The 14,505-nt window shown below is 45.4% G+C and overlaps 1 protein-coding gene across 3 annotated transcripts in view; it reads right to left on the reverse strand.

Moving 5' to 3' along the window:
* ASPH (aspartate beta-hydroxylase) overlaps positions 1-14,505 on the reverse strand; it is a 257,770-nt gene that overhangs the window by 31,438 nt on the left and 211,827 nt on the right. For all 3 annotated transcript variants that reach the window (XM_089685319.1, XM_089685317.1, XM_089685318.1), the window contains 3 exons: positions 13,237-13,335; positions 6,344-6,433; positions 1,202-1,339 (listed from right to left, as the gene is read on the reverse strand). In XM_089685319.1, the coding sequence (XP_089541445.1) occupies positions 1,202-1,339; positions 6,344-6,433; positions 13,237-13,335 (327 nt within the window). The remainder of the gene's footprint in view (positions 1-1,201; positions 1,340-6,343; positions 6,434-13,236; positions 13,336-14,505) is intronic.

Below are 14,505 nucleotides of genomic sequence, written 5' to 3' on the forward strand. Positions count from 1 at the left end.
AAGGCCTTATCGTGTAAACTACTAGTCTCATTAATCTCATATGTAATGGAGATGAACAAAGGCAGACATGTTTGCGTTAATTCATTTAAATGCCCACAATAAGATATTACTCTGGCCAATGAAATAAATTAACAGCCAAGTGCCTGCCGCTCTTAAATGTGTTATAGGCATTTACAAGCGTAAAGCGTTTTTTTTGCCAAAACACTGATGTCAGGAGGAATGATAAGGTTCTTTGTGCTTTCCTAAAGCACTCACTGAAGTGGCAAAGACACTGCATTTTTCATGAGAACATGTACTCTCTGTACTTGCAAATAGTGTTCTTAGCCTAAAAACAAATCCAACCTAAACATCTAAAGACTGGTAAGCTGTAATGCATAAAATTATTTTTTTTGGGGTTTAGATACACTTTAAAATTAGCAAAACATGCACTTCCCTTTGAACAAATAGAAGGCACTTGTTAATTTGGACCTTCCATTATATGAGGGTGCTTACAGCAGCAGGGGATGCTTCACTAAATTTGAGAAAGTATGGTCTGCTTGGTTGGCAACCTCAGTTATGGCAACATTAGCTCAGATACATCCTTCAACATTTTGCGGTCTGACTTCTCTGAGCTATTTGAATCCTCCCTTATACACTAAGGTGGTCTGATCTCCTTGTACGATATACCCCCTCCCAGAATCCTTTCCCAATTTACCTAAGGTCTCCCACTCTGAACATTCCCTGCTGTTGAGGCATAGTTGTACTTGTCCCTGGTACAACTTACTGTTTATTCAGGAATCTGGCATCCTTTTGTACTGTATTGGTCTGCTGGGATTCTGTCACTATTATTGTCATTTGGACTCTTACACTGAGCATTAATGTTTGTTTAGACGGGTTTCGGAGTGGAGCCCAATGTATAATTGTCACAGTTAACCACTATACCTGTCCTTTATCTTTTCTTGTGTTGTCTTGAAAAAAAATACAATAAAAAAATGAATTTGATGACAGCCCCTTCATGTTTATGAGTGTCAAAGGTTTCCCTGATACTTAGTGAAATGGAAAGCTGTAGATTCCTATGGTTACTCACCAGAGGATTCTCCAGCACAGGACTTGGAGATCATACAATGAAGAGGAGCTATAAGGTACATATATTACATGTTGCAGTGATCATCACAACAGTCAGTACTGGGGCTCTTTAACCCGATTTGTAATGAATGCTTACCCTCACTAAATCAGTGTAACCAGTTTCCTTTGCAGTCCACCATGGTTGAGCTTTCAGTCCATTTACATTGTACAATGATCGCTGCCAGACTGATGCAAAATGTCCTTTCTTGTAGCCAACCTCATACCACGTGTATGCCTGGAAAATACATTGCTTTTACTATTACCCCATTCAAGACAAAGTTTAAAAAACAGCATTACACTGCAAGAGGTGTATTTATACAACTTCCTTCTTTAAGGCAACCAGCCCACCCACTATTTACAAAATGCACACATTGTCTGTACACTCTCTGTTTTATGTACACTGGTTTGTACACACTCCGATATATACACATTGCTCTTCCTACACACAGCTCTGTACACCATCTGATTTATATAAACACTGCAATATACACATGCACCTTTCTGGACACTCTGATCTACACACCCATGCATACACTCCAATATACACATTTCTGTAACACCCTCCCATATATACACTTATTTGTACATGCTCCAATATATACATTGCTATGTACACTCTCTGAAATATACAACCCCTCCACTATATACACACAATTATGTGTCCAATTCTGCTGGTTAAACGCTCGATGTCCAGGTCTGCCTGATTCTTATTGATCACTGTATCTTGTCCATTTAATGGCTTGTTGGCTACCCTGAATCACTAAACAGTCTTCTTGGCATTCTGTTGGTTTACCATTGTTTCCTCCAAGCTTGGAACATATGCTGTCCTATTCTAGTAGCTGATGTTTTGTGGGAACCTGTGTGTGAATCTTGAAGACACAGATGCCCTGAACATCTTGTAATATTGTTTGAAGATATTTTATCTGAGCCCATAGATTTGTTTTGGTGTCTTATCTGCCTGGACTACTCTGTACAAATCGTTATACTATTGACCCTGTTTATACGTGTTGCCACATTTGCCTTGGTACCCACCCCTTTGCCAGTCATCGCTATCTTTGCTGTCTAACTTGTAAGGTTCACACATTTTTAAAATGACATCTCAGCTCCTGAAGAAGAAATCCTTACTGTAAAACATGTAGAGCTATATTTGTATTGACCTTCAGGGTACAGAATATTCAGGAACATACGTAGCCCTTTATTGGACCATTTCCTTCCATGTCTTTACATTATTCTGAGAACCTGACTGTCTGGTTTATTTTTTATTTTTTATGATATATATGTATGTATTATGTATACTAAACCTCAATAAAGTATGCTTTGTATTTTAATTATGGTGTATGGTGCCTCAAAAATCTATGTTTTCCTACTTGCTATTGTAACTATTGTGCCAAGTCCTATAACTATTGCTAGTTATAGGACTTGGCACAATAGATACTTTTAATACACCCATAGATACCATCCTATTGGTGTACCTCTTTGTATAATCAAACTGGCAAAAAAGCTTTAGGGGCATCCCTATATAACCTATCCCACTCCCAGCTAGCCTGCGTTTTAGGAGTTAGGAGATCATAGGAACTGAAGTAAGGGTCCTGTGTTTCGTATTGTATTCCAGGCAACAGATCATACCAGTAAGTAAAAATCCTATTTTCCTGATCATACAAGTGGGATGTTCAAAAGTAGTTTAACAGAATAGTGGGCAATAAAGCAAACAATGCCATCAGGCCCATATAGCAACCCAAAGATTAGAAGGCTCAAATAGCAGTCTGCAGCATCTTATGCATGAAAATAGTGTCAGAAAAGGCCACCAATTTAGAGATTCTTCTTGTAGGCATAATAGCAACCAGAAAGGGCACCTTGCATGAAGGACCTGACAATGGAATGCCTCAAATAGGTTCATAACATAGTTTCTGCAGAGCTTGGAGAATCAGGCTCAGTTCCCAAGGGGCTAGAAGGCACAGCAGAGGATGAGAGATCTGAGCTACACCCTAAACAAAAGTCCACACAATAAAGTCAGAGACCAAAGGTTTACATTTGTCCCTTGATGTATTCAAGGCCAAGTGTTTGTCTATACCCTACTGGAGGCAGGACAGAATACAGCTCACGAGTGCTTCCAGGAATGAAACTTCCTTGCCTCACTCCAAGCAAAATTGGACTTCCAGGTGTAATGGTAAACCTGAGAAGTAGATTTCCTAGCATTCAAAAAGATAGGATTGATAGAATTCCAGAGCCTCTTATCCTTCAGAACCATGTTTTCAACAGCCATGCTGTCAAAGCTATTGAAAAGCAGGGTGAAACACTGCTCCTTGGGATGGAAGATCCGAACGGTGCCAGAGTCTGAGAATGTTGAAAAACTACTGTACATTCTCCTGCCCACTTCAAGGTGATGAGGATCACCAGGACACCGTCTCTCTCAATCCTGTGAAGCAGATGAAGAAGAATCTGGAGAACAGGGGTAGAGATCAGACTGAACTGAGTCCTCCAAGCGTCTATTGTATATGCCAAGAGGGTCCTTGGACCTGGTAACAAACATGCCCAATTTGTTGTTGAACTTGACACCAGGAGTTCTACGTCCAGTGCCCTCTATCTATGGCAAAAGTCTTAATAAACTCTGGATAGAGCCCATTCCCCTGGATCCAGTCACTGACAATTGAGAAGATCTGGCTGTCAATTTTTAACACCTGGAATGTGGATGGCGCAGAAGTCCAAAACATGAAGTTCAGCCCAAGAATATCCCCCCAGGAGTAGGTAGCAATGACTGACCTCACTTTCTCAGTCCAAAACTTGTGTACCCACAGGAACAAGTTGAGAATTAAATGGACTGTAAAAGGTTTTAATTAATACCCTTCCCTGCTGTGGAAATGGGGGCGACAATGCCATATTGCACAAATGCCATTAGATCTGCTTGTCAAAATAGGGAATGGGGTGTGTTTGAGTGCATGAAACGGGGGGCAAAATACAAAAACTCCACCTTGTAGCCATGGGAAACAACACTCTGAACTCACAGGTCTGAAATGTGTCGAAACCAAAAATTCAGAAAAATGTCCCCCCCTCTAAAAAGTGGGGGCACCCATTCACTGGGACTTAGCACCTGACCTAGCTAGTTTGGAAGACTCTTCTTACAGAAAAACTTTCCAGTCTTGGACCTGGTGCTGAAAGTCTAAGAGGCCCAAGGCAGGAAGTAGCAGGATGCACGTAAACAAAGAGCTTTCTGCAATAGGATACTATTGAGCAAACTGATTGGAAGGAAAGAAAAGCTTCTCAGTGTGAGGTCTGTCTCCATAAAGGGCAGACTGAACTAGTATGTGGACCAGAAAGGTCTTAACTTATCTTAGCTGGTTTATGGAGTTTTAGAGATGCTATACTGAATACCTTGGGGTGTGAAGATTCAGGCCGCTCTAATTCCAGGCAAGAGCACACTGCATCTATAAACATCGAAGTTATTTCCTTCAACTTAGGGGACACATCAGCAATGGATGCATCCTCCCGGTCTAAGGCCTTTGAGATCAAGGAACCCTCCTCTTCTCCATCCTTCTTCTCCTCCAAAGCCTCATCAGATTCAATAGTGATATCAAAGATCGAGTGTGGAGGGGTGGCAATAGTGGTACGGTTGTGACTTTTGCTGCTAATGGCCTTGAGAAGGTCCAAAATTTTGCCCATGAACTCAGACATTCTGGCAGAAAATTGTTCCATGGAAAGAGAGGGTGAAGTCATGACATGCGGTCCAGCAGAATGACCAGAGGCGAGCAGGGCATTAGAAAGGGGGCAGTAATCAGAAGATATGGCACATGGCCCATGTACAGCAGTATTAACACATGGGGCCATAAGTCGAGCTTCAGCTACTACTGACCCTTGTCTCTCTGTTTATGATCTGCCATGTCCACAAAAGGTGCCCCAGAATGGGTACTCACAATCCCTGATGTAATGGAGTGGGGAATGCCTTGGTACATAACTTATAGACTGCCACCTAGGGTACAAGCATCACCACTGACCTATGCCCTGTATGCCAGGAGATGTGTCTCGGATCACATCTAGCAGCAAAAGAGGGAGACATAGTCTCTTCCAAAGCAAGGCTACACAGACACAGTGTGCTCCACAGGCCGAGCATGCATTAACATCACCCAGCTGCACATGCATCCTAGAGGGCCAAAGAGTCAATATCCAACAGAGCGAGCAAAGGTGCCCTCCAGAATTGGTGCACTGTTAACCCCAGAGATACCAGACCCGCCACCAGTAAACTTAGCCAAGGAATAACAAGCAGGGGCAGCTTGGTTCCTAAATGTTTAGAGGGCTTCTGTCCTGACTGAGCAGTCAGATGCAGGAATAAGGGGAGGGTAACCCCTTCTTGGCTTCATCCTCCAGGATGGGCATTACCCCCCCCCCATGCAGAGAATTCTGCAGTAACTCCAAACATTGCACTATGTGTCATGGGGAATAATCACAGGAGGGTCAAACGCATTGAGCAATGTTACAGGATGGCCCTCTGTCTCCACTGCAGTGGGTTCCAGATATGGTCCAAGGTACTGCCGAGTAGTCAACCAATCAAGAAGCTGCAATTAAAAGGCTATGGTGCAGTCACTGTGATAGAAGATTCAGCCAAGAAATAATCCAACAAAAAGAAAAAATCTCCATCATGGAAGGCAAGCTACTTGCACGAGATAAAAGAGGTCCCTCACTTAAGGACACTTAAGGGAGTGGGAGGGGTTTATATGGGGCTGTCCCAGAAGCTTTTTTGCAAGTTTGCAATCAATTGATGGTAGCTACATATAACTTACTACAGTTACAGTCAGGAAACGTAGATTTGCTTCATTGGTGTAGAAGCTCATCTTTATTTCATTTAAAGACAAAACATTCCTTTCCTGCTAAGTGATGGAATGCAGTGCTCCTCATTCCACTGATTAACTAATTTTCAAGTGAGGCACTTAATTAATAACTTTATTTACTTTTATTATTATATTTTTGCAGTTATAATCATGCTATTCAGTTTGTTCATCTATTCATCAATGCATATTCCTGAGTGAAACTGCAGTTATACTTTCAGTCACATTTTAAGTATACTATATAGAAGTCAAATGTGAAAGTTGGTGTACTACCCAAAGAAAGATCAAGTATGTTTATTGGACGCATGGTGTAACATGCCAATTACAAATACAGTAATTACACTGGAGGCTGGAATATTTGAGCCAACATTTTAATTTTGGAGCTATGGAAAGAACTCTGAAGCATTAGGGAGATTTTATACCTCTTTGTCTCCAACTCTCTGCAGGGCATCCCCCAGGTGGAAATAAAAACGACCATCATCAGTACCAGGTTCACCCGACAATAACCCTTCCTAAAAATAATGGAATCAGTCAACCAAAAATCAGATCAATAAATACCTTATACAATTATAGAAAATAATGTAACATAATAACAGGCATGCCAAATAATGGTTAATTAAACAAGAACTGTGATACATTTAAACTGTAAGCTTTTTTTGCTTTGGATAAAGTAGAGAATGGTTAAAACCTCTGCTAGGGTTTATTTTTGCTGTCTATGTACAACAGGTAACATTTGCTTTCACATTTTGTTCTAGAGAAGCAACATAAAGAAAGAAAGTGAGGGGAGTTATCTTTTTAGACAGTAGCATCTGGAACAGGTGTCCCCATCAGCTTTCCCCTTACCTCCTGTTCTAGGGACAGCTTGGATTAACCCTCACTTTCTTTTTCGGTGACAATGGTCACCAGTACAAAGAGAGGTGTGACTCACCCTAATGGATACACAGAGGGCAATAGAAATTCAACAGTTTAACCCTTCCTCACTTTATACAAAACTAAAAAAACAATGTTTTTTGCCTAGAGATACCTTTTTTTTTTTTTTTTTTGTATTTCAATGGTTTTTATTAATTTTAAACAGTATAAAACAGAGGCAACAAAACACGCCCACGCAGGGGCTATCAATTGCACCGATAGAAAATGTATAATAGAGCAGACAACGCTCTAATTCCAATAAGGCAAAACGTATGCCCACGTAGGGGCTATCAATGGCACATAGGTTACAATAACATCAGTGAAACTCAGATTATCGCAACTAAAGACAGCTGTCCACTGTCACATCAAAACAAACAGAAAAGGAAAGAAGAAAAGCAGAGAAGAAAGAAAGAGAAAAAACAAAAACACACACCAGAGAGCAAGGGTCCATGAGCGCCAATACAAAACTCCATCACCTCCCTACACTGGCCGGGGGGAGCGTGGGAAAGGCATATTGCAACCACGGTTCCCATATTTTCAAAAATTTATGTTGAGAGTCATTGCATATACTCGACATCTGTTCATTGAGCATCATAGTAGTCATACGATCCCGCACCCCCTGAAAAAGTACAAACGGACTCTTCCAGGCCTGGGCAATTGTCTTAGTGGCCGATAAAAACAAATAGGAAGCCAATCGCTGCTGACGAGCCAAGAGGCCCGGTATGGGGCAATGAAGCAAAGCATACCGAGCATCCCGGCGTATGGAGAGATGAAACAAAGTGAAAAGGAGGCCAAACACACGAGACCAAAAACGAACCAACCTCGGGCATGACCACCAGATATGCAGTACATCGCCACGATGGCCACAACCCCGAAAACATCGATCACTACAGGCAGGGTTAGCCTGGACCAAACGAGCCGGCACCCTATACCAACGAAACAATACCTTATAGGCTGCTTCCAGCGTGGTCGTATTAAACGAACATTTAGCTATGAGTGACCAGGCTTTATTCCAGTCCTCCGGATCCACAGCCACTCCCAGGTCGCGTTCCCACTGAACTACATATGAAAGAGAAGTGTGCGACGAGCATCTGTTCAAAGCTGCGTAAAGAAGGGAGATAAGGCCCGGGGCGCCCGGACGCTGCTGGCAAAGCCGTTCAAAGGCAGATGTCTGATATGGGAAAGCAGAAGTGGCCCTCAGCGAGAGTAGCCAGTGCCGCAATTGAAGGTACCGAAAAAATTCCGCTGGGGGAACATCCCGAGACTCCCGGAGGACATTCCAGGTGGGAAAGGACCGAAAAATCAAAAAGTGTCGCACCTGTGAGAAACCATGAGCCACCCACCAAGAAAATGCCCTCGGGTGATCTAGACCCGGCGGGAAAAGAGGGTTATTAACGATTGGAAGCAAGGGCAAGAAAGGTGACATCAGGCCACTGGAGTAACGTACCGAGTCCCAGACTCGTAGGCCATGGAGCAACATCGGACTCAGCGCCGTAGGGCGCAGGGCAGGGGGAAGCCATAGAAGTGTCGATAGTGCGATAGGGGCACAATTAGGCAGTTCCAGCAGGACCCAGAGAGGAACATCGGAGGAAGCGTGCAACATAGACAGCGGGGCAATTTGGCTCGCCTGATAATACTTAGTTACATTGGGTACCCCAAGACCACCTTGGAGTCTATGAGCAAAGAGCGTATTTCTAGAAACTCTGGGATGCTTATTGGCCCAGATAAAACGCATAAACTTCGCCTGAAGCAACCGAAGAAAATGAGGGGGAACCCGCACTGGGAGGGTGCGAAAATAATATAACAATTTCGGCAAGATGGTCATTTTCACTGAATGAACCCGTCCTATCCAAGACAGGTGCGGAAATTGCCAGGAATGCATAAGAGAAGATAAGGAGCTAAGCAAAGGATAATAATTTGCAGCAAAAAGGGAGTCATAGGTGGGGGTCAAGCGAATGCCCAAGTATTCAAGAGAAGAGGAAGCCCACCGGTAAGGGAAGTGGGATTGTAGGCGCGAAACCAAATCTGAAGCCAAAGTAATATTGAGAGCAACGGTTTTATCCAAATTAATACGTAGACCCGAGATCAAGGAAAAGCGCTCAAGAACCCGTTGCAAATTAGGAAGCGTCGTCAGAGGATTAGTAAGGGTCAAGAGGGCATCGTCCGCAAAGAGGCTCAGCTTAAACTCCTGTCCCGCGTATGGAACCCCCGATACATTGCAGTCGGTCCGGAGCGCTAAAGCCAGTGGCTCAAGCGCCAGGACAAAGAGCGCCGGGGACAGCGGGCAGCCCTGCCTCGTCCCTCGCCCAACAGGAAAGGGATCCGAGAAATACCCAGCGTATTTAACGGAAGCCGAAGGAAAGGAATACAAGGCTTGAATCCAAGAGAGAATAGAAACCCCGAAACCCCAGCGAGACAGCACAAACCGCAGATATTCCCAGGATAGAGAATCAAAAGCTTTATATATGTCCAAGGACAGTAAGAATCCTGGGATTTTCCGTTGTTGCAGAAAATGTATAAGATGGACCACCTTACGGACATTATCACCCGCCTGCCTCCCGGGGACGAACCCTACTTGGTCCCTGTGGACCAGGCTACACAAATATTTATTGATGCGAAAACTAAGGATCTTGCCCAATATTTTCAAGTCTTCATTAAGAAGAGAGATGGGCCGGAAGGCTTGCGGTTCCTGGACATCAGCGGTCGTCTTAGGAATCATAGAGATATGTGCCCTAAGTGCGTCCGGAGAGGGCAAGGAGCCCTGTCGTAACTCATTAAAGTAGGCAGCTAAAAAGGGCGCCAATAGGGCTGAGAATTTTTTATAATAGAGACCGGAGAAGCCGTCTGGACCTGGGGCCGCGGTGGACCGTAAAGATTTGATTGCTTGTAGCACTTCCGGTACGGTGACACCTGCGTTGAGGGCCACCTGTGCTGCCTCGGTTAATCCAGGAAGATGGAGGTCCTGAAAGAATGCCTCTGCCTGGGCCACAGGGAAGGGATCTGGGGCAGCATAGAGGCGCGAAAGGAAGTCCGAGAATCGGGAAACAATCTGCTGGGGATTAGAAGTACAGCCACCCGTGGAAAGTCGAAGCCGAATCGGTTTATGGGGTTTCCCCACAGAATTGAGTTTCCTGGCTAGCATGGGACCGGGCTTATTAGCACAGGAATAGAATTTATGTTTGGTCCAACGCAAGGCTCGTTCCGCCTCCAAAGAGGCAAGGAGGTCCAATTCTGTCGCCAGAGCGTCCCGAGCGCGTTTATGGGCCACGGATGGAGATGACTTCCAACGCGCATCCGCAGAGGCCAGGAGAGAATGAAGCTCCGAGAGTCGACGTTCCCGCTCCCGCTTCCGGACTGCAGCCAGCTGTATAACATGACCCCGCACCGTGGCCTTATGCGCTTCCCATAGGGGCACTGCTGAAGAGACCGATCCCGAGTTTTCCATAAAGTATGTCCGTAAGAAGAATTCTATTTCTTGGCAGGTAGCCTGAGTGGCCAGTAAAGAGTCATTGATGCGCCAATGAAAAGGGCGTCGTTCTGACCCGGAAAGGGCAAGGAGGAGTACCAAAGGATCATGGTCTGACCAGGGTGAGGAGGGAATAGTTATCCGCCGGACCGAGGGGAGTTGCTGGACCTGCATGAATATATGATCAATTCTACAAAAACTGTCATGAGGGTTAGAATAGAACGTAAAGTCGCGTTCAGTTGGATGAAGTTCCCTCCAGACGTCCGCTAGCCCCGCCGTCCGCAAAAGAGAGCGCATACGTTCCTCCAGCACCAAGTCATGAGAGGGGGTCGCTCCTTGTGCGTAGCGCCTATCCAGTGTGGAATCTAAGGTAACATTCGAATCCCCCATAACAAGAAGAAGACCCTTAGAGTGTCGAGAAATAATGGTGCAAAGATGCGAAAAGAATTTATGCTGGAAACGGTTAGGCGCGTAGTAAGAGACAAAGGTAACCTCCTGGTCCCAGAGGGTGCCTTGCAAAAGCAAATACCTGCCCGTGGGGTCCGCTATATTCCGAGCACAGACAAAGGGGAGATTGCGTTTAAAAGCTATCAGAACACCCCGACGCTTCTCAGGAGCCGAGGCCGTGTAAAAGATGGGATAGTGAGGTGAAAGATAACGCGGAGCGGAGGACTGAGAAAACCTGGTCTCCTGTAGACATACCACATCTATTTGTTGCGACTTGAGGTGATGAAAAACTTTAGTCCTTTTCTGAGGCGAATTGAAGCCCTGAACATTTTGTGAATGTATTTTCAAAAGGGGTGAGGCCATGGCGGTATCAACGCAACACGCTCAGCAGAAAAAAGCCCAAAGCAACCAGCAATTTCCACTCCCAATGGCGATCGGATCATGGCGTCCCGGAACCCTGCAGAAAACAAAAACAAACAGAGAAAAAGAGAAGAAGAAAGAAAGAAAAAAGGAAAAAGACACAAAAAGTATACACAACAGTGCAATCGTGTCACACCAATGGTGACGTGCATCCTACACATGAAGGATACAGTTAGGGGTAACTCTACCACCGGACACATGGCTGCAAATGGAAACATCAAAACAGAAGCCCTCAGGGGGCAAAAAGGCAATGTACATAATAGAATATAGTAAATCTTAATAAACTAAAAGTCCCAGGAGCAGGAACCTCCGAGACGACCTTCCCATAGAAACCCAGAGAACCACAGGGGCCAACCCCCCTCCACCCAACCAGGCCCACCGGGTCAACCTCCCACCCCGGAGCCCAAGGGAGCCATCACCCAATGCCACAAACGTAGACCCAAGCACCATCACATGGACCCAAAACAGGCTGCGGCAGCAAAAAGTCCCGATTCCTAAGTCCAGGAAGAGACCCCCCCCCCAACCCGGGATGAAACCCAAAAGGGCAAGCCGGAGCAGTCTCAACCTAGAATGTCGACAAACCGGGGAGGCCCTAAGGGCCAAACTCACAATCTCGTCAGGGTAGTCCCTCGGTGAGGCGATATGTGGGAGTTCCAAGGCGCATCTTCAGCCTGGAGAAGAACAGGAAGGACTTGATCGCGAAGGGGTCTGAGGGAGAGCCCCCCTCCTGTTGGACGACCGCTCCCAGATGCGGCCCAGAGGGGGCGGCCTTGCCGAGGATCCAGAGGAATGAGCCGGGCTCCGATCAGCAGCTTCCGGCGAGAGAAGATGTAGAGATTCCAGGAGAGAATGGGCCTCCTCCGGCGTAGCCACAGAATGACTGCGGCCCTGGTAGGTGAAGGTGAGGCGGAACGGAAAGCCCCAGGCATATTTAATTCTGTGTTTCACCAGGACCGAGGTGAAGGGCTTCAACTGGCGTCGCTTCTGGAGAGTGGTCTGAGAGAGGTCCGCGAAAAGCTGGTAGCGGTGCCCCTGGAAGCTAAGATCAGGGTTATTTCTGGCCGCCAAGAGGATAGTTTCCTTAGTGCGGTAATAAGTAAACTTGATGACAATGTCCCTCGGGGGCCCATCCGGTCGTCTGGGGCCCAAAGAACGATGTATGCGGTCAAATTCGAGCCGGTCAATGGGAATAGTGGGTGTCAGCTCCTGAAACAGAGCAGTAGCAGTGGAGGTAAGATCCGTGACCGTTTCCGGAATACCCCTTAACCGCAAATTGCCACGGCGGGAACGGTTTTCGAAATCCTCAAGCCGCAGTAGTGCGTCCGCCAATTCCTTCTTAAGGTCGCACAGGTCCTGTTCGTGATTTTCAATGACTGTGGCCGCAGCGTCCATTTTATCTTCGAGATCATTCGTCCGATTGCCCAAATCCCGAATTTCCCGCGAAAGACGGTCGGCCAGCTTGGAGGTAGCGGAGGACAATTCTGTTTGCAGCATACTTTTAAAGCGGCGCAGGAGCTCGGCATCCCGCAGGGATGGAATGTGCAACCGCTGGGATGGCTCGGGATCCAGGTCCTCCCCACTGCCAGGATCCATCTCACCTGCAGGTAGTGATGGCAGGGGACCCAAATTTGCAGCCAGGGCTTCAGCTGTTGTCCGGGGCGAAAACCGCGAATCCGCGGCCGGGGTCCTGGAAGCCTCCGGCGGCCTGCCTAAAATCGAGGCCGCGGCTTCACCCGCGATCTCCGGCGGGTAGGCCGCAACCTCCCGAACGGTCCGCCGGACGCTGGAGGTGCGGGGGGCCGGGGTTTTTTTCCCCATCAGGGTGCTGGAAGGACAGGGGGCCAGGGAGGAAGCGGAGGGACCCCCCCTGAGGGTCAGAAATCGGCCGTTGTGTCCGGCGGCCGAGACAGTAAATTAATAGGCAGCCATCCTGGCTGCTGCTCACGAGCGCCCCCCTAGAGATACCTTTTAAACAGTTGTCTAGTACTGAGAGCAGACAGGTACCCCTTACATTAGGATATTTGGAAACCTGTGGAACATACAACATACTGTGATAAACTGAAAAGTACTTACTCTTAAGTAAGGAATACTTTCAGCAATCTGGTTATCTGCTTTGAGGATAAATCCATAATGTACTTTGGCAAATCCATTACTGGGATCATGTAATAAAACCTAGAAAAAAAAACCACACACAAATGTGAATTATGAGGTGAACATTACAAACACATGTTTGAGGTATCTATAGACAGAGATATTCATATTATACATTGGTACTTCCATAAACAACCCTCACAGGGTGGGATGAGGCAAGATGTAATAGCTGAACTCGTATTCAAGTAAATTTCCACAGTGTGTGTAAGTGGCATGTGATGCTACAATGTGGGGAGGAGTTGGGGGGGCACTTGTAGTGATATTCTAGGACAGCTAATCTCATTTTTTTTTTAAACACACTTGAATCCATGATATAGCTTTCCAATCCTCTGCTAATAATTACTATATCTACAGTTTAGGTTATATCAACATGATATTCACTGAGAAGAATGCTCGTTAAGTTCATGTTTATTGGAAAGAATCCCCCCTTACAGAGAGCTAAAAAGATCATTGTTGTCAGTGGTTACTTATCTGAGAGGCATAAACTATTCATTGCCTAAGGAACCCTAGCAATCTATGGAGAAAGCCTAGGGTTCCACAGAACCCTGGTTGAGAAAGACTGCTCTAGGGCAACACAAAGGAGAAGACTGAAGTAACCCACCCCTTGTAAGAGGGCCACTAATCCCAAAGTACAATCTTCTGAACAAAAAATCTGCCACTAAAATATTTAATCTGTGAAAAGCAATGATGCTCTAATAAACAAGCTCTCTCAACCAGTAGCACAGATATCATACCTAATAATGTATTGGGGGGCACATTTGCTTGCTTAAAAAAATTATAGCAGTTTGAGTTGTAACAAGCAATACATAATAAATAAAATCTGTGTAAACATTTTAGTAATTTAAAAATAAAAGAGTTAGTTACTGGGGTTACTGCTACACAGGTCAAAGTGCCATAGTCCCTTAAAACCCACCCCAACCAGCTTATTACTCATCCTCACAGTGCTTCTCTGATGCACCTTTTTCTATGGCTGTCACTGCAAAATACCTGAATGCCTGTTTTATCTCTAAGGAGTTTGTATCTGCCCTGATTGGGCATGCCACAGTGTCTACACAAAAACACTTGTGTAACAAATGTGTATATCCAATATATCTTTCAAAAGAGAACACAGAGTTTTCATTAGTTACCCTACAGCTGCTTAGATCTGCTTAGATATAAACCACAGTGGAACTGATTAACTTCTATATATGA

This window comes from Staurois parvus, unplaced genomic scaffold (assembly GCF_062004578.1).
Source record: "Staurois parvus isolate SC_StPar_1 unplaced genomic scaffold, SC_StPar_1.0 ptg000371l, whole genome shotgun sequence".
Classification (NCBI taxonomy): domain Eukaryota; kingdom Metazoa; phylum Chordata; class Amphibia; order Anura; family Ranidae; genus Staurois; species Staurois parvus.